Source organism: Vombatus ursinus, unplaced genomic scaffold (assembly GCF_900497805.2).
Source record: "Vombatus ursinus unplaced genomic scaffold, bare-nosed wombat genome assembly UNPS02015255.1, whole genome shotgun sequence".
In the NCBI taxonomy this organism is placed as follows: Eukaryota; Metazoa; Chordata; class Mammalia; order Diprotodontia; family Vombatidae; genus Vombatus; species Vombatus ursinus.
The window spans coordinates 4,894,976-4,915,316 of NW_020955033.1; the positions used below are offsets into that span (position 1 = coordinate 4,894,976).

General features: G+C 33.7%; 1 protein-coding gene across 1 annotated transcript in view; it reads right to left on the reverse strand.

Moving 5' to 3' along the window:
• Positions 1-20,341, reverse strand: part of LOC114031732 (gamma-1-syntrophin) — a 488,334-nt gene that overhangs the window by 319,004 nt on the left and 148,989 nt on the right. Inside the window, exons 9-10 of the mRNA XM_027846876.1 lie at positions 11,327-11,457; positions 5,418-5,547 (exon numbers count right to left, since the gene is read on the reverse strand). Of these exons, the coding sequence (XP_027702677.1) occupies positions 5,418-5,547; positions 11,327-11,457 (261 nt within the window). The remainder of the gene's footprint in view (positions 1-5,417; positions 5,548-11,326; positions 11,458-20,341) is intronic.

Below are 20,341 nucleotides of genomic sequence, written 5' to 3' on the forward strand. Positions count from 1 at the left end.
AAAGAAAAGAAAAGAAAAGAAAAGAAAAGAAAAGAAAAGAAAAGAAAAAGAAATTAAAAATCCCCAATTGAGCACCAAATTGGAAATCTGAAAATCAAAGGTGAGATTAATAAGATTGAAAGTAAAAACAAACAAGCAAAAAATAAAACCACTATTGAGCTAATAAATCTAGGAGCTGGTTTTATGAAGAAGCCAAAAAGATAGACAAGCCATTGGTTAATTTGACTGAAAAAAAGAAAGAAGAAATACAAATATCCAGTATCAAAAATGAAAAAGGTAAAATCATCACCAATGAAGAAGACATTAAAGCAATCATTAAGAAATATTTTGTACAAATACATGGCAATAAATTTGACAATCTGAGCTAAATCAATGAATAAATATTTATGAAAACTTTTGAAGAATTTATTAAAAATTACCCAGTTTAACAGATCAAAAAATAGAATGCCTAAATAATCTCATCTTAAAAAAAAATAAATTGAACAAGCCCTTAATGAACTCCCTAAGGAAAAATCCCCAGGGAGAGGGTTCACAAGTGAATTCTACCAGATACTTAAAGAAAAATTAATTCAAATACTATATAAATCATTTGGAAAAATAGGTGAAGAAGAATTCCTACCAAACTCCTTTTATGACACAAATACAGATTTGATACTTAAACTAGGAAGAGTTAAAACAGAGAAAGAAAATTACAGACTAATTTTCTTAATGAATATTGATGCAAAATTTTTGAACAAAATACTAGCAAGGCAACTACAGCAATGTGTCACAAGTATTACATACTATGACCAGGTGAGATTTATAACAGGAATGCAGAGTTGGTTCAATATTAGGAAAACTATCAACATAATTGACCATATCAATAACAAAACCAACAGAAATCTTATTATTATATTAATAGATGCTAAAAAAAAGCTTTTGACAAAATACAGAACCCATTCTTATTAAAAACACTAGAGAACATAGGAATAAATGGAGTCATCCTTAAAATGATAAGCAATATCCATCTAAAACCATCAGCAAGCATTCTATGAAATGGAATAAGCTAGAAGCCTTGTTAATAAGATCAGAAGTGAAGCAAGGGTGTCTATTGTCACCACTTTTATTCAATATAGTACTAGAAATATTAGCTATACCAATAAGAGAAGAAAAAGAAACTGAAGGAATTAGAATAGGCAACAAGGAAACAAAACTATCCCTCTTTGCAGATGATATGATGATATACTTAGAGAACCCTAGAGAATCAACAAGAAAAATATTTGAAATAATTAACAACTTAGCAAAGTTGCAGGGTATAAAATAAACCCACATAAATCATCAGCATTTCTTTATATGACCAACAAAGCCCAGCAGGAAGAGATAGAAATAGAATTTCCATTTAAAATAACTGTAAACCATATGAAATACTTAGGAGTTTACCTACCAAGACAAACCTAGGAATTATATGAACCCAAGCACAAAACACTTTTCACACAAATAAAGTCAGATCTAAACAACTGAAAAATATCAATTGGTCACAAGTAGGCTGAGCCAATATAATAAAAATGATATTTCTGCCTAAATTAATTTATTCAGTGTCATACCAAACTATTATTTGATAGTATTTAATAATAAAGAGTATATTTAATAAACATTTGTTATAAATAAATATTTATTTACTTAAGGGATAGCATATTGTATTATATTTTTATATATCATATATCATTTAGGGGATATTATATTAAATATTTAATGATAAATAAATAAATAAAATCATTTGATAGAACTTGAAAAAATAACAACAAAATTCATCTGGAAGAACAAAAGGTCAAGAATATCAAGGGAATTAATAAAAAAAATATGAAGGAAGGTGGCATAGCAATACCAGATCTCAAACCATATTATAAAATGATAATCATCAAAACTACCTGGTACTGGCTAAGAAAGAAGAGTGGTGGATCAGTGGAATAGATTAGTTACACAAGACATAGTAGTCAATGGTTACAGTAATCCTTTGTTTGATAAAACCAAAAACCTCAGTCTTTCACGTAAGAACTCACCATTTGGCAAAAACTGCTGGAAAAGTGGAAAACAATAGGACACAAACTAGGTATAAACTAACATCTCACACTGTACCAAGATAAGGTAAAAAGGGGTGCATGATTTAGACATAAAGAGTGACACCATAAGCAAATTAGAAAAATAAGGAATAGTCTGCCTGTCAGATCTATGAGGAAGAGAAGAATTCATGACCAAACAAGAAAGAGAGCATAATATGAAATGTAAAATAGATAATTTTGATTACATGAAAATAAAAAGCTTTTGTATAAACAAAAACAAATCAACCAATACTAGAAGGAAAGCAGAAAGCAGGGAAACAATCTTACAGCAAGTATTATGGATAATGACCTCATTTCTCAAGTATATAGAAAACTGAGTAAAAATTTTAAGAATACAAGCCATTTCCCAATTGACAAATGGTCAAAGGATATGAACTGTTAGTTTTCAGATGAAGAAATCAAAGTTATCTGTAGGCATATGAAGAAATGTTCTAAATCACTTTTGATTAGAAAAATGCAAATTAAAACAACTCTCAGGTACCACCTCACACATATCAGATTGTCTAATAGGACAAAAAAAGGAAAATGATAAATGTTGAAGATGATGTGGGAAATTTGGGAAACAAAGGCACTATTGGTAGAGTTTTGAACTGATCCAACCATTCTGGAGAGCAAGTTGAACTATGTCTAAAGGCAACCAAACTGTGCATACCTTTTCATCCAGCAACACCACTACTAAGTCTGTATCCCAAAGAAATCATTAAAAAGGAGAAAGGGCCTACATGTGCAAAAATATTTATAGCAGATCATTCTGTACTGCAAAATACTGGAAACTGAGGAGAGGCCCATCAATTGAGGACTGGCTGAACCAGGTATATGAATGTAATAGAATACTATTGTGCAATAAGAAATGATGGACAGGAAGATTTCAGAAAAAAATCCTGGACAGACTTGAATGAACTGATGCAAAGTGAAATGAGCAAACCAGGAAAACATTGTACATAGTAACAGCAAAACTGTGTGATGATCAACTATGAATAACTTGACTCTCCTTAGCAATACAATGATCCAAGACAAGTACAAAGGACACATGAAGAAAAATGCTATCCATAATCAGATAAAGAACTAATAGATTTTGAATGCAAATTGAATAATATTTTTTCACTTTATTATTCTTCATTTTTTTCCCTTTTGATCTGTTTCTTATTTCACAACTGACTAATATGGAAATATGTTTTACATGATAATACATGCATAACCTATATCAAATTCCCTACCTTCTTTTGGAAGAGGGAATGGTAAAGAGGAAGGGACAAAAATTTGAAACTCAAAATCTTGTAAAAATGAATGATAAAAATTTTCTTGATGTGTAATTTAGAAAAAAATAAAATACTATTTAAATAAAAGAAAAAAGTAGGAGAACAACTTGAGAGGATTTATTATACTTGGCCCTAACCTCTGATGGTGCACCTCTATCATGTTTTTTATAATGGTAGCAACACAGAACTTCAGTATCTCTTCAGAATTCCAGCTATGAATGCCTCCCCTTCTGATTCCTTTTTCTCTAACCTTTCAGATATTTCTAGACCACATCCTATAGCACATAAAACTAATAAACTTTCTAATATCACCTTGAAATTCTTTACTCTAGGCATACCTCATTTTGTTGTACTTCACATTCTTACACTTTGCAAATACTTCCTTTTTTTTTAACTGAAGGTTTGTGGCAACTCTGCCTGCAGCAAGTCTGTTGGTGCCATTTTTCCAATAGTGTGTGCTCATATCTTGTCTCTGTGTCACATTTTGGTAATTCTTATAATATTTCAAACTTTTTCATTTTGTTGTTGTTCAGTCATTCAGTTGTGTCTGACTTTTTATGAGTCTGTACGGACTCATGGACTGTAGCACAACAGGCCCTTCTATCCTTCACCATCTCTTGAAGTATGTCCAAGCCCACTTTTGATGCTTCTATGATACTATCTATCCATCTCATCCTCTACCATTCCCTTTTCCTTTTGCCTTTAATCCTTCTCAACATCAGGGTCTTTTCCAATGAGTCCTGTCTTTTCCTTATGCGGCCAAAACATTTAAGCATCAGCTTTAGTATTTGATCTTCCAATGAGTAGTCTGAATTAATTTCTTTAAATATTGACTGAGTTGACCTCTTTGCTGTCCAAAGGACTCTCAAAATTCTTCAGCACCACAATTCAAAATAATCCATTTTGTGGCACTCAGCTTTACTTTTAGTCCAACTTTCATGGCCTTACATTGCTACTAGAAAAACCATACCTTTGACTATTTGGACTTTTGTATGTAGGCAAAATGATGTCTCTATTTTTTAGTATTTCATTATTATTATACCACTTATGGTGATGTGTGATCAGTGACTTTGATATTACTATTGTAATTATTTTGGGGTGCCACAAACTGCATTTATATAAGAGGGTGAATTTAAGTGATAAATGTTATATGTGTTATGATTGCTTCAAAAACCAGCTATTCCATCATCTTTCTCCTTCTCCTCTGGCCACAATATTGAAGGATATTATATAAACTTAGTTGATAAAGCAGTGGCAGAGTTTGAGAAGACTGACTCTAATTTTGAAAGTTCTAACGTGTGTAAAATGCTAACAAGCAGCATCACATGCTACAGAGAAGTCTTTCACAAAAGGAAGAGTTAATCAATGCGGCAAACTTAATTGTTGTCTTATTTTAAGAAATTGCCACAGATACCCCAACCTTCAGCAACTACCACACTGGTTAATCAACAGCCATTAACACCGAGGAAAGACCCTCCACCAGCAAAACGATTACAACTTGCTGAAGGCTGAGATAGTGGTTAGCAATTTTAGCAATAATGTGTTTTTAATTAAAGTATATACATTGTTTAATAGGCATAATATAATATCTACAGTATAGTAAAAACATAATTTTTATGCACTCTGAGAAACTAAAAAAAATTGTGTGACTTGCTTTATTGTGATATTCACTTTATTGCAGTGGTCTGGAACCAAAACTGCAATATCTCCAAGATATGATTGTACTTGAATTGACAAAGCATATACTTAATTGTATTTAATAAGCACAGTAAGTACAACAGTAGATATATTGAGCATAACCAACATTTGTCATGCACTCTTGTTGGCTATGTGTTGGTACCTTGTGGAGACAGTACTTTGTTCTAAACCTGATAAAGGCAGCTAAGATAGCTTATAGTAAAATTATAACTTTCAATAAGTTAAACAGCTTGGCTTCTCTGTGGGAGCTCCAAGCAAGTTTTATGCACAGTTATGTCTAGGCTGAAACCCAAGAGAATTTTACAATAGCTCTCATTCAGTATCATTGGGAATCCTTTGAATCATTTAGGTTCACACTTACATTGTGCTTTGTGAGGTTTGAAATATTTGTTGCTATTGCTTGTAGCCAATCAATGCAGTCTTCAGCAGAGAGACACTGAATTATTCCACTGCACACCCCATCCACAGCAATTACTTGAAAAGCATTCTGCCTGTAGATATATCATGAGAGATCAGATCAGAAAATAATCCTATTTATCTAAATACTCATCTCAAAGATAAGATAAGACTTGTTGAAAATATTTTCTTCCTACCAATGTGACGCATACATTCTGAATCTTATAAATGCCTAAGTTTGAAAATGGAACAGTAAAGGTGAATCTAGGCAACACACAATTTCAAGATAGTAAAAACTGTTCTTGAAGGAAAAAGAAATATTTGGCACCACTGGGGAGAGAAGGGTTAATTATTTTCATGGCAGAAGTCTCAAGAAATTTAGATAACTCTAATCAATGCAGAATTGGCCATGCAAATTTACACAGAGAGGATATGCCATTATTTTGTCTACTTTTCAAACCACTTGTTGTTTTGTAGTATCATCAGATACCCAGGGGAGTAGGTTACTGATATAATTATTATGGAGAGAGACTCAACTATACTAATCTAATAGAATCACAGAAGTACTAGATTTAGATCTGGAAAGTGTCCTTGGAGATCATCTCCTCCAACCTTCTCCTTTTACAGAGAAGGATGTAGTTCTTCTATTTACTACTTGACCTTGGATAAATTGCTTAACCTTTCTGGGCCTCAACTTGCCCAACTGTAAAAAGAAGGGGTTAGATAGGGTGACGTATTAGGTCCCTTCATGGTACAAAAATCTATATTCTAACCCCTATGCAAACTTTACCATTTTCAGTAATGACCAAAGTTTTCCTTAGAATGAAATGAGCAGTATCTAAGTACTCCTTATGGGCTTTCATTGATTATGTTTTTGTTTAAGAAAATGAAATGATCCTCTCCTAAATTGCTTATGAAAATGCTGTAGAATTCCAAGTTACTCCCCACAGCTTTAATTATTCCATTTTACATTGTGCTTTTGCATTGTTTGGACATAAGCTAGGCACAACAGAAGTGAAAGACACTGAAATGAATGGAAACCATCCAAGCCTTTCATGCCTCTCTGTTCCACTATGTGCATTTGCCACAGCATATTGGATTGCATAACAAACCACATTTAAGTTCCAAGCAATTAGAAAGCAATGGAAAACTTCTGCCGTTCAGTGTTCAAAATGCTATAAAAGTTGTACACATCTCTCAGTTTTCAGTAAACACCCTTTTTGGCTTCCATCCTGAAAAAGCTTTGGTGGCTGTAGATCCATGGATATTAGATATTATTTCATTTCCCAAAATAAACAAATAAAAAAAACCCACAAAGCATATGGTGGGTACAGAATGCTTCATTAGGCATTCTGCCACTCTCCTCCTCTTTGTGTTCAACTCATAGCTTATAACTTGGGCGCACAGTGATGCCGTTGGAATGTGAGACTACACAAATCCAAAGTCCATCTTATTTTTACATGAGTCCTAGTTCTAGTCTCCTGGATATACATTTTCTGATTTTGCTTTTATAAATCAGGGATATCCTACTCTACCTCAGTGGGAGGCAAACAAAAATTCTTTTTAATATAATGTTCTTTTGAGTATATGACAGGGCAAACATATGTGTCGTCAGAAGAGGCTCTGGGAAGCAATAACTTTACACAACTTTCTTGTCTTTAATAACAATGATCAACAGAGTGAGACATTTCAAAACAAACTTCAGAATTGAATTCATCAATTTATGGAAATATAGAACTAATGGATGCATGGTAATATGTACATTTCTCACCTCTCTGCTAAGAGCAGAGGTTCTTAACCTGGAGTTGATGAACTTAAAAAAAAAACAAACTAATAATTTACCAAAGAATTAGTTTTCCTTGTAATCCTACATTTTTTTATGCATTTAAAAATATTATTTTGAGAAAGGGTCCATAGGGATTACCAGATTTCCATAGAGGTTCATGAGATAAAAGGTTAAAAAATTCTGGCTTAGTAGAACTAGACATCATGTAATGTATAAGAAAGCACATTTTTACAAATATTAGCCTTTTATGAAAACAAATACATCTGTGCAAAATTATTGATATTATTAGGTAGTAATATCTGATTAAAATAATATTCATTTAGATCAACCTTTGGACTATTAAATTATATAATACACCTATATACTTATAAATACATATACATATGAGTTACTAGATATAAATAATTTCAAAGTAAATTTATAACTCTTAAGAAACCTATATTGGCCTCTGTATCATTTTTTCTCATTCTCTGAATCAACTTTTTGCACTTTGGGGTAAATCTTTTTGTATATGCTAAATGAATTATTTGAAATATTTCTTGTTTTAAGTGTGGTCTCTTGTCCATATGACTTTTTCATATGACTAGATGAGTTAAGAATCCAGAATTCTTTTACCACCTTTTCTACCACATAAGTAAGAAAGGTAGGTAAGTCATATAGCCTTCCTGTGTTTCAATTTCCTCAATTATAACAAAAGTATAATTGTCATTTCCCTCATCACTGCTGTCTCCTATGCTACACTCAAGATAGTTTTGACTGGGCTTGCAACTCTCCCATACTGTCGAGTATTATCTGGCTAATAATTTTCCAAGACTGGTGTTTACTCTTCACAGAAGATGTCCCAAAAGAAAAAAAAAATAGATGTTTGCATTTAATTTAAAAAAGACAGAATTATTGGACATGAAGTAAGCAGGAATAATTTACTTAGTTTCTTTATAGTTTATGGGACTCTTTCTGAAATCAATATCCTCCATTACCTATTTATTTAGTGAAAAGGGGCATTAAACTCTAACAAAGTTTTCTGTCCTCTTGAGAACACTCAAACTGTTTTATGATTCTTAGCTTAAAAAGAAATATATTTGCTAGAAAACAGCTACATAATTAAAGTGTTATGGAAAGGGTAATTTTGCCTTTGTATTTTTTATTTCCCATTTTTTAAAAAATATTGTTTTCAAATGTCTAGGGATTTCTGCTCATGCTTTTCAGCAAAAAGAATTACTCTTAAAGACTGTTGAATTTCACAACAAATTTCAATAATTGAACTCAAAATTGTAGTCTTATTTTCTAATAAATGGACTGGCCTACAGTTTGCAGGCTCTGCTCCCTCTTTGTGGTAGAGCCATACAATACTGATCTAGAAACACAATGTTGTTACTTAATAAGTTTAGCCCAACCTTTAGACACTAACTAAACATTATGGTTTTAGAATTGGTTATTAAATCATTATTGGCATAATTCAAATCAAAATGCACTCCATGAATTTTCAGAGTTCAGCTCTTCTTGGTTTGAGAGAGGAAAGGGGGGAAGGTCAAGATGGGAATCCATGGTACTCTGAAGGACTATCGAGGCTTGTATTTACCATTATTAAAATCCTTCAGTCACCTTTATCCAGCATTTATATGAATGAAGAGTTAGCTGTAGAAACAAAAGTCTCCATCTGTTTACCCAGACTTTTATAGATAAATACCTTTCTATGAGTAAAATTATAGTTAAAACTTCCTGAATTTAATTTAATCCTTGTGGAGGGAGATTTGTTCTTGAAAACATATGGAGCATATAAGTTGGTTATCAACATTCTGGTGCTATTTTCAGACTTAGATTTGCTTCTGTGTATGTTAATATAACATATGAGTCAGTATGATGTAGCAGCTCGATGTCTATCCTTAAAGTTAGAAAGACCTGGATTTAAGGTCCATCTTCTAACAACCTTAGTTGTGTGACCTTTGACAAGTCACTTAAACTTCCAGTGCCCCAGGCAACTCAGTAAGACTGGAGGGCAGAGCAGTTGCAAATAAGCATTTCTCAAGGAGGTTCTCTACACTGGAAATTGCCATATGCAGATGAAATAGCATGATTCTAATAAAAACAATGTGTCCTTACTGATATTTATATGAACTTAACTTCAAAAATATAGTAATAACAGTAAGTAATAGCTACTATTTACATAGCACTTACTATATGCCAGGCACTCTGCTAAGTGCTTTACAATAATCATCTCATCTGATCCACACAACAATCTTGGGAAGTCAGTGTTGTTATTATGTCCCTTTTACAGTTGAGGAAACTGAGGCAAATAGATGTTGAGTGATTTGTTCAAGGTCACACAAATAGTGAAGTGCTTGAAGCCAGATTTGAATTCAGGTGTTCCTGACCGCAGGTCCAGTATTTTATTCATTGTATCACTTAGCTGCCTCTAAACACAGTATAATATTTATTCATATATAATATAATGAAGTTTAAAAATAAGATTCTATCCAACTCTATAAAGTTTAATATTCACTACATTCAAATTATTTATTCAGATGGTAGAGGATTTGATACCTAAATTTGATTAATTTCCAGATAATTTTCATTGATGTTTGTAGAGTTAGTAATAGAAAGAGATGATATTTGCAGAACTAGACATGAAATTGGCATTAACTTCCCTAACTCTTGGGGCAACTACTTAGCACAGTAGATAAAGTTGTGGCCTATAATCAAAAAAGCTCATCTCCCTGAGTTCAAATCTAGACTTGATGAGGATGGGATCTGGGCCCCAGAAAGGAAAAACCCTGGACTTTCCCACATGGCATTCTCTGGCATTCACCTGAGGCTATAATCCTATCAACTGGCCTTTCATTGTGACTATACCCAATCTCCCAATTCTATTACCCTTTACCTGGCCTAGCCCTCCCTATGGCCCCCTGACATTTCCCACACTTAATCCTAGTTAGGTTCCATTGTCCAGGTCTCAGGAGTTCTGTTCACCTCAGCTTACTGGCAACTCCCATCCAGATCTCCTTAGGCCCCTCCTCCAGTCACCCCAAACTACTTGGCCACTCCTAGATCCCTCCCACAGTCTTTCTGTATATAAGGTCCATCTTGTCTCCATTAAGATGCTTAGATTCTTAAAATCTAGCCACTGGACAGATTCTTATAATCTAGTCAATAGCTTACTAATGTTCAGATTCCTTAAGAGTCTGCCCGATATGACAGATGTTCTAATAAACCTTGTCTTTGGCTGAAAGAAGGCTTGGGTCAAATTCTTTCAGGCAGGACCCATGTATCGTGATATTGGGGGCCCAGCACCCCTGAACCCCTGAACTACATCAAGTCAAAGCCAAGCAAATGTAGCCTGAAAGATTTATTGCAAACTTAAGTCCTTTTAAAAAGGTATTTGTTGTTTTAGTCCTGTCGAAGTTTTTGTGACCCCATTTGGGGTTTTCTTGACAAGGATACTGTAGTAGTTTTGTCATTTCCTTTTCACTTCATTTTACAGCTGAGTGACTTGCCCAGGATCACACAGCTATTAAGCCTCTGAAGCTGCATTTTAACTCAGGTCTTCCTGACTACAGGCTGGGTGTAGTCTGAGCCCCCTAGCTGCCCCTTAAGAAGGAATGCCCTCCCTCCAGAAAAACTCAGTAGTTCCAGAGAATCTCTAGTGAGTATGGTACAGTGTAAAGACATGTACTCAAATCTTGCCTCTGATATTTACTACCTATGTGACTTTGGTCAAGTCATTTAATCTCCCTAGGACTAAGTTTATTCATTAGTAGAATGAGTGGGTTGTACTAAATGGTCTTTATTTAAAAGCAAACAAACAACAATAACAATAACAAACTATGCTCTGGGATCTGTGCAGTTGTCAGCTCTTTCTCCATCTCTTTTGAGTTTAGGTTGTATTAAGGATTGATCATGATATTTAAGGCTGACTTTAAAAATGCTCAGAAATTTTTCAAAATAGTTTCCATATCCTATCATAATGATGAAGTTAGGTAAAATTTGCATGCACACATTCACTATACACACACACATACACACACACACAGAGACAACAAGTTTATAAGCATATTTTCTTGGCAATAGAAAATTAATATGGAGCCACTCACCTACACAAATCTGATCCAGGGAGGTACTGGGAGAAACGTGAATGAAGTAAGGGGATTAATCGAAGGTCACACCATCTCTTTTCCCATCTCAGACCTGGTGAGGTTGGCCATGAAGAGCATGATAATGTATCCTGAAAAGAATTCAGAAGCTCACAAACCTTTGTAAATGTGTATTAATGAACACATGTATTATTGTATACTTTTTGAAATTTTATGTCACAAACATCTCTCAACCTAAAGAAAAATGTTTCTCTAAAGGGTCAATATTTTTATCACATTCTGGTAGTAATGTAGCTATAGGTAGCAATTTGTTCCTCACCATTTTATGATAAGATGAAAAATGATTAGAGTAATTATATCAAATGATATTCAAACCTACATCAGGACAGTATCTGTGACATAAAAATAAGAATCAGTAATATATGACTAAAACTATGAGAAAATTCAATATTTCTATGAACCTCTCACAATGAATATTTTAATACTTAAGATTTTTTAAAACTAAATCTTAAATTCATTTCTTTATTATTGGTATTTATAAACAAGTCATACATATTCCCTATATTGAGGATCTGGAACTCAGGGTCCCTGACCTTGTTTTTAAACAATATTTTGATAAATATATTTCCACAGAAATAGTTTCCTTTATAATTATAAGTATTTAATTTTGTATTTTTTAAAAACATGCTGAAAAGAGTTCCATAGGTTTCATCAGATTACTAAATAGGCCCATGTCACATACAAAAAAAGAATCCCTGGTCTATATGATAGCTTTTTCATATAATTGAAAGCTATTATTAAGTCACTTCTTAGATTTTTGACCTCTAGATCTTAGTCCCATGATGATGAAGGGAGAAAAGATTATGAGAAAGTGAGGAGAAAAGAAGCCAGAACTAAAAAAGAGTAAACCAATGTAACAGAAAAAAAAGAATAAAGAAATAGGAAAGGAAGAATAAATGACAGAGAAAGGTAATTTAGATTTAAAATCAGGGTGACAGCATGGAAGAAGAATGGTGGGATTAAAATAAGTATGCAATATATACAATAATACAGCTAATATTAAATCCAGTAAAGCTAAAGTCTTATTTTGGTGTTTCTTGGGAGCAAATTCTGGGAAGTCCTATATTAAGCTAGAAAATATTTTCCTATGGCTCCGGTATGGATTGTATGTCTATATATAATTCTAACTGAACTTGTCATCTGTTTCATTGAGTAAAAGCTCCTTGAGAATAAGAATTTTTTTTTCATTCTTTGTGTCTGTTTTCCCATGGAAGCTAGGTAGCCCAGTGGAAAGAGTGCCTGGCCTGGTCTCAGGAAGACCCAAATTCAAATCCAGTCTCAGACACTTAGTAATTGTGTGACCCTTGGTAAGTCACTTAACCTGTTTGCCTCAGTTTCCTCATCCATAAAATGAGCTAGAGAAGGAAATGGCAAACCACTCCAATATATTTGCCAAGAAACCCCCAAATGGGTTCATGGAGAGTTAGACATGATTGAAAATAACTGAACAACAACAAAATCTGTATTCCAATACCTAGTACAATGCCTGCAACATAGTAGGCACTTGATCAATACTTCTTGATTAACTGATGATTTTTTTTTGACAACTCATGAAGACACTCTACAAAGGCCTTAGTCACTATCCAAGTAGAAAAAATGCCTATATGAAAAGGAATCACAGATCCCTGAAGCAATGAATTAGGGGAACCAAATCAGCCAAATAAATTTAAGATAAAATTCTAGTTCTTGAATATTTTCAGTGATGCCTAAATAATAGTTCTTAAAACAACCTTCAAAAATTTTTTAAACTTCTTTCTTGGATACCTGTGTACCAGGTACCCTTGTCATGGCAAAATAAAACTAATAATTGGTGGAAGATTTTTTTGGTTTGGTCCTTGTTTCTGGAACAGTTTTTTTTTTCTTTCTTTCATTTATATAGAGAACCCCTGTTCAGGAAGCTCCCATCTCCCAATGCAAACAGGAACCCATTTTACTATTTAAAATCTCAGAATGTAGTTGGGGGACACTGAGTACATAATGAGCTAGACCTAGAGTCAGGAAGACCTGCCTTCAAACTTGGCTTCAGATACTTAGCATCTGTGTGACTCTGGGCAACTCTCTTTATCTCAGTCAATTGTAAAATAGAGATAATAGCACCTCCCTCATAGGGTTGTTGTAAGGATAAAATGAAATGTTTGTAAAGCACTTAGTAGCACATAGTAAGCACCATAAAATGTTAGTTATCATCATCATCATCATTATTATTATTATTATTATTGTTATTATTATTAAATACTTTGTATAGCATGATGCAGTCACTATCCAGGACTTACATCCAGTTCATCCTGATTCCAAGACATTCCTTTGTTTCTCAAAAATATTGATATCTACATAGATATAAATATTGATATAGAATTTTAATTCATAAAGAACTATTTATTTATGTGATATATATATAAGAATTATATAATATATAATTACATAACTATATAATTGCCTTAGAGGTGAAGGTAATAATAGCAGCAGCCTATTCTGAAGACTTCTTCCCAGAGATGATAAGGAGACTGGACAACTCAGCATTAGAGTACAGGGGACCCCTCTTTAAGTACTGCAAACAGGACAGGGTGCTGTTTGGCAATACTATTGCACATACCCACTTCCAAGTAGCAATTCCAAGGTAGAGAAGAGCACTTGCTACAGCACAGGAGAAGGGGCTCTGAGGAGCAGTAGCATTTGCAGCTACAGTGGAAGAGGGTCTCTTCCTGTGTAAGACGCAGCAGGAGAGCAGTGACCACACCTCTGCCCAGAAGACACCACCTTGGAAACACTGAAAAATTCCAATTCTCCTGAACTAGCTTTGAAAACAGCAGTGTGAAAGCTTGGGACAGTGCTATTCCTCCATGATGGGAAAAGATCCCAATTTAAATACAAAGTTCAAAGTTAAGAAATAGGATGGAAAAATGAGCAAGCAATAAAAAAGATCATGAAAAACTAGATGACAAGGAAAATCAAGATACAAATTTATAAGGAGGCAATGCTACAAGCAAAGCCTCAAAAAAAGTGAATTGGACACAAGTACAGTAAAAATTCTGAATGAGCTAAGAAATAGTATTCAAAAAATCAAATATGAAGTGGTAGAGGAAAAATTAGGTAAGTAAATGAGATCAAGGCAAGAAAATTAGGAAAAAACAATTAACAGCTAGGAAAAAGAGGCACAGAAATACTTAAGAAAACACCTTTAAAAAATCAATCAAATGAAAAAAGAGATACAAAAGCTCACTGAAGGAAATAATATCTTAAAAATTGGAATTGAATAAGTGGACATTAATGACTCCATGAGGCATCAAGAAAAAAAAATTAAAGTCAAAAGAATGAAAAAAATAGAAGAAAATGTAAAATATTTCATCAGAAAAACAACTGATCTACAAAATGGATCTAGGAGAGATAATTTAAGAATCATTGTATAACTTGAAAGCTGTGATCAAAGAAAGAGCCTAGACATCATATTTCAAAAAAAAAAAATTAAAGAAAACTACCCAGATATCCCAGAACCAGAAAGTAAAATAGAAATTGAAAGAATCCACTAATCACCACCTGAAAGAGATACTGAAATGAAAACTCCTAGCAATACTGAAGAGGTGTAGAGATTTGGGGTGCTCCTAGATGCACAGTGGTACCCCAAGATCGTGGCTCCAGGTCTGCCTGAATGAATTTAACCCAAATCTTCTTCCAGCCAGAGAAATAGTTTATTAAAGATAAAGCATATAGGCCAGACTCCCAAGGAACCCAAACATCAATGGCGCCCATAAGGACTAGCGGGCATGAGAGTCTCAGCCTTTGGGCTTGAGAAATTCTCAGTATCAGAATGGGGGCAAAGGTGGCTCTTAAATTCAGAAAGACTGTGGGAGGGACCTAGTAGTGGCCAAGTAGTTTTGGGGTGAGGGGAGGAAGGGCCTATGAAGATCTGAATGGGAGTGGCTAGTAAGCTGGGGTGAATTGAACTCCTGGGACCTGGACTTCCTGGATCCTAGCTAGGATTGAGGGTGGGAAATGGCCAGGGGCCATAGGGAGGTAAAACAATGGAGGGGAGATTGGGTGTAGCCACAGTGAAAGGCCAGTTGAAGGGGGGAGGTGGTTGGGAAAGAGGGTCCAGGTGAGAATTCCTTTTGGAAGGTCTGAGGGATTTGAATAAACAATGAGAATAGATAATGAAGGGAACTAGAAGGGGGAAGTTTGCTTTCAAAGGGAGATAAAGAGAGCTTTCAAAGGGAAATAAAGGCAGTTTTCAAAACTTTAAGGTTTTTCTGGGAGGGGTAGACAAACTTCTTTTTAGAGCTAGGGGCCGAGGTGCATTTGAATAAGATTAAAAGATAAGGCTAAGGCTTTCAAAGAGAGATAAAGTGAGTCTACAAGGAATCTAAAAATTTTAAGGATTTTCTACAAATGGGAGCCAAATTCCTTTTGGTGAAAAGGGGTAAAGGGAAAAGTGACAAAGGTCTTGACTTCTGAAATTGAATGAAACCCTCTTCAATACTATAGTTAAATTTCAGAACTCCCAAGTCAAAGAGAAAATACTTTCAGTAACCATAAAGAAACTATTCAAATATAATGGAGCCACAGTCAGGATCACACAAGATTTAGCAGCTACTACCTGAAAGGACTAGAGAATTTGTAATATGATATTACAGAAGGCAAAAGAGCTAGGATTACAACCAAGAATAACCTACCCAGCAAAACTGAGTACAATCCTTCAAGGGGGAAGAAAGAGGGTATTTAATGAAATAGAGGACTTTCCAATATTGCTGATGAAAAGACAGAACTGAATAAAAATTTTGACTTTCAAATACAAGACTCAAGAGAATCATAAAGAGGGTAAACATGACACAGAAATTATAAACTATAAAAATATAAATTATAAAGGATTCAATCAGGTTAAATTGTTGATATTCTTATATGGGAAGATGATACATGTAACTTCTAATAAAATGATCATTATTAGCGCAGTTAGAAGGATTTTACATAAACAGAAGGTATGGGAGTATGTCAATTATTTTGGGAGAACATAAAAAACAATGGATGAGTGAGAATGAGGGATACCCTGAGAGAAGGAAGTGAGAAGAAGTATGGGAAAAAATATTTCACATAAAATAGGTGTGCAAAGAAGTGCGTTTATAGTGGAGGGAGAAATGATTGGGTGTTAAGCGATGTTTAAACCAGGATGGGGAACCTGAGGCCTCAAGGCCTCATGCGGCCCTCTAGGTCCTCAAGTGTGGCCCTTTGACTTCACAGAAGTTTGGATTCTGTCAAAGGGTCACACTTGAGGACCTAGAGAGCCGCATGTGACCTTGGATTCTGTCAAAGGGTCACACTTGAGGACCTAGAGAGCCGCATGTGGCCTCGAGGTCACAGGTTCCCCACCCCTGGCTTTAACCTTACTCTCATGGTAAGAAGAAAAATTTATATTGCACTCAATTGGGTATAGCTATATATTTTACCCAACAGGAAAATAGGGGGAAAAGGGGATAAGAGAAAGAGGTTGATAAAGAAAAGCATGGTTAAAACCAAAACAGACTTAGAGGAGTGACAGGATAAAAAAGGAGAAGACAAACAGAAGATAAGATGGAGGGAAAGACAAAGTTAGAAATGATAATTCTGAGTGTAAATTGGAAGAACTCACCCATAAAACAGAAGCAGATAGAATAGATTAGAAACCAGAATCCAACAATATGTTGATATAAGAAACACACTTGAAATGCATATATCAATAAAAGAGAGAAAGGGTGGATCAATGAAATGAGCATAAAACTAATAAAACTATCAAAAGAACAAATTAAAGACCCCAAGTGGAAATACTGAAAATCAAAGGATAGATTAATAAAATTGTAAGTAAAAAAATTGAACTAATAAATAAAACTAGGAACTGGTTTCATGGGAAAAAAAAGATACAGACTATTATTCTGTCCAGAAAGAAGATCAAATTGCCAGTATTAAAATAAAAAAATGAAAATGATGAAAGAACCATAAATGAAAATGAAATTAAAGCAATTATTAGGAGTTATTTTGCCCAATTATATGCCAAAAAATTGACAATCTAAGTGAAATGGAAGAATATTTACAAAATATAAACTGCCCAAATTACCAAAAGAGGAAAAAAAAATGCTTAAATAGCCCTATCTTCAAAAACAGAATTGAACAAACTATAAATGAGCTCCCTAGAAAAAGTCAGTGGGACCAGATATATTTTCAAATTAATTTTTACAATATTGAAGGAAAAAAAAAATAATTTCAATACTATTTTGTTCAACTGTTTCAGTCATATTTGACTCTAATTATTACCCCATTAAGGGTTTTCTTGGTGAAAATACTAGAATAGTTGTCATTTCTTTCTCTAGCTCATTTTGCAGATGAGGAAACTGAGGCAAATAGGGTTAAGTGACTTGCCCAGGGTCTCACAGCTAAATGTCTGAGGCTGAATTTGAACTCATGAAGAGAATCTTCCTGACTCTAGGCCCTATACTCTATTCCCTGTGCCACCTAGCTGCTCACAATACTATGTATATATATATTTTTGAATAGGTACCCTTTTATGACACAAATATGTTTTTGATACCTAAACCTTGGAGAGCATAAACAGAGAAAGAAAACTATAGATCAGTTTCCTTAATATCAATAAAAGTTTTAAATAAAATACTAGCAAGAAGATTACAGCAATATATCACAAAGATTATATACTTTGATCAGGTGGAATTTATGCCAGGAATTCAGGAATGGTTCAACATTAGGGAAACTATCAGCATAACTGACCGCATCAAAAACAAAAACAACAAAAATCATGTGATTGTCTCTATAGATGCAGAAAAAGCTTTTGACAAAATACAATAGTCTTTCCTATGAAAAACATTAGAAAACATAGGAATAAACTGAGTATTTCTTAAATAAGTAGTATCTATCTAAAACCAAGAGCAAGCATTAGCTGTAATGGGGATAAACTTGAGGCCTTCCTAAGAAGATCAGTGGTAAATGCAAATGTTCATTTTCACCACTATTATTCAATATTGTATTAGAAATGCTAGCAATAAGACATTAAAAAGAATTCATAAAATTTTATTTTGTAAATTCAATTTAATTTTATAAAAAATTCTAGGCCTTACAAATTCTACTTTTTCTCACTTTTGAGTTATTTATAAATGGCTTCTTTTAGGCCCAGGAAAATTGACCTATTTTCCTAGCTTTTATTTAAAACTTTCAGTGCAAATACTAGATTTTGTTTGCAAATTAGTAGAAATCAAGGTAATTTTTTCCATTATATTTTAATAGACTTTAACCACAATATATTTCACTGAGGGAACATTTTTTTTTGTCCTTCTATCTATGACAAACTAAGGGCCACATGTATGATCTTTGCAAAATATTCCTACTCCTTTACTTTAAATAGTAGCAAGATTTTTTTTTTCCCCTAGCATATCTCCAGCAGGTAAGTCATTTCTCCAAGGTACAATTATTCTTGAAAAATTCAGAGTGCATTTCTATCAATCAGTGTCTATCAAAGCACAGAGAACACTTAGTTAAGATTCAAGTCATCATGGGTTCTAAGTGGGTCAAGTCTGACTTTGATCAGTGAATTGTTGACATTGATTTTTTTTTCTTTCTTTTCTTTGCTTTTCTTTTTTTTTGCTAGTCACCAAATTTTGGGAATAAGATTAGCAATGGAATATTTCCCCCCATAGATGTTGAATGTCTTACAAGTATAAAGTCTGTTTTTCAGTATCACAATCTGTACAATTGAGGAATTCACCATTTTCCTACATTTTAAATGTCACTAAAAATGATTATTTGGATTTTCCAGGTTCTTTTGTAATTATCACAAATAAAATCCTGAAAAATACAGCCTTGGCTATAATTCTGGGTGTAATAATTAAAATTTAGCTAAAAGCAAGGATTTAAAAAAAATAATTTTTCAGGCTAAATCATGGTCTGAATCTCATAAAATGAAATATGAGTCCAAAACATTTCTTCAAATATAAAATTCCAATAGATAATTTCAAAAATGAGCTGCTTATAATCATGATGGCAGAGGCATCAATTGATAGCAGTTTATTTGAAAACAATTTGAAAATATTAGGAGACTGAAACCTCAATATGAATTTTAAATACAAGAATCAAAAGTGAAAAGAATCAGTCATGAAGCTAAGTAAATCATAGGCTTCATCATAGCTAACATTTATATAGCACCTTAATGTTTGCAAAGTGATTTATATATGTTAACTTATTTGATTCTTATGATAATAGTGCAAGATGGGTGCTATTTTTATTCCCATTTTACAGATGAGGCTACTGAGAACCAGAGGTTAAGTTTCTTGCCAGAATCACAAAGCTAGTTAAGTATCTGAAGCCAGATTTGAATTGTTTTCTTGACTCCAGGTCCAGTACTCTAACAACTGTGCTACTTAGCCTTCTTAATATGGATATTGTTCAGATGGGGGCAATATGAAGGAATTAATTGATTGATAAGGCTCTATTAGTAGTTATCATTTATTGATAATTTAGAGTACACATATATCTTTGTAGGAATAAAGTAATCATAAGATTAAGTTAGATATTATAAGACTTTTTTCTAAAGATTAAGTTCCTCTTCCAATCTTAGTGGATAAATTCTCTTTTTCTTGAACACCCTAAAGATCCCTTTTGTTAGTCAATCTACAAGTTCCTTAAAAAAATAACATTTCTAATTGCAAACGCTACAGCTGCAGGGCAAGATTTCTAAGGCCATGTCTTAGACCAAGAGGTTGATAGACACAGGTAAAGAACATCAGATTTAATAGTTGTCCCACCCTATAAATGCCCAGATACACCCAGACACACTGAAGCTCCAAATGCTGGCCATGATACCAAATTATGTTAGGAAACCCCTGGGGGAGAGGGAAGTAAACTAGTCTGATGACCCATCTTATCCAATTGAATTATGTTCAAAATAAGTTCCCTAAAATTGTTGTAATTTGCAATAACTCTTTTTCC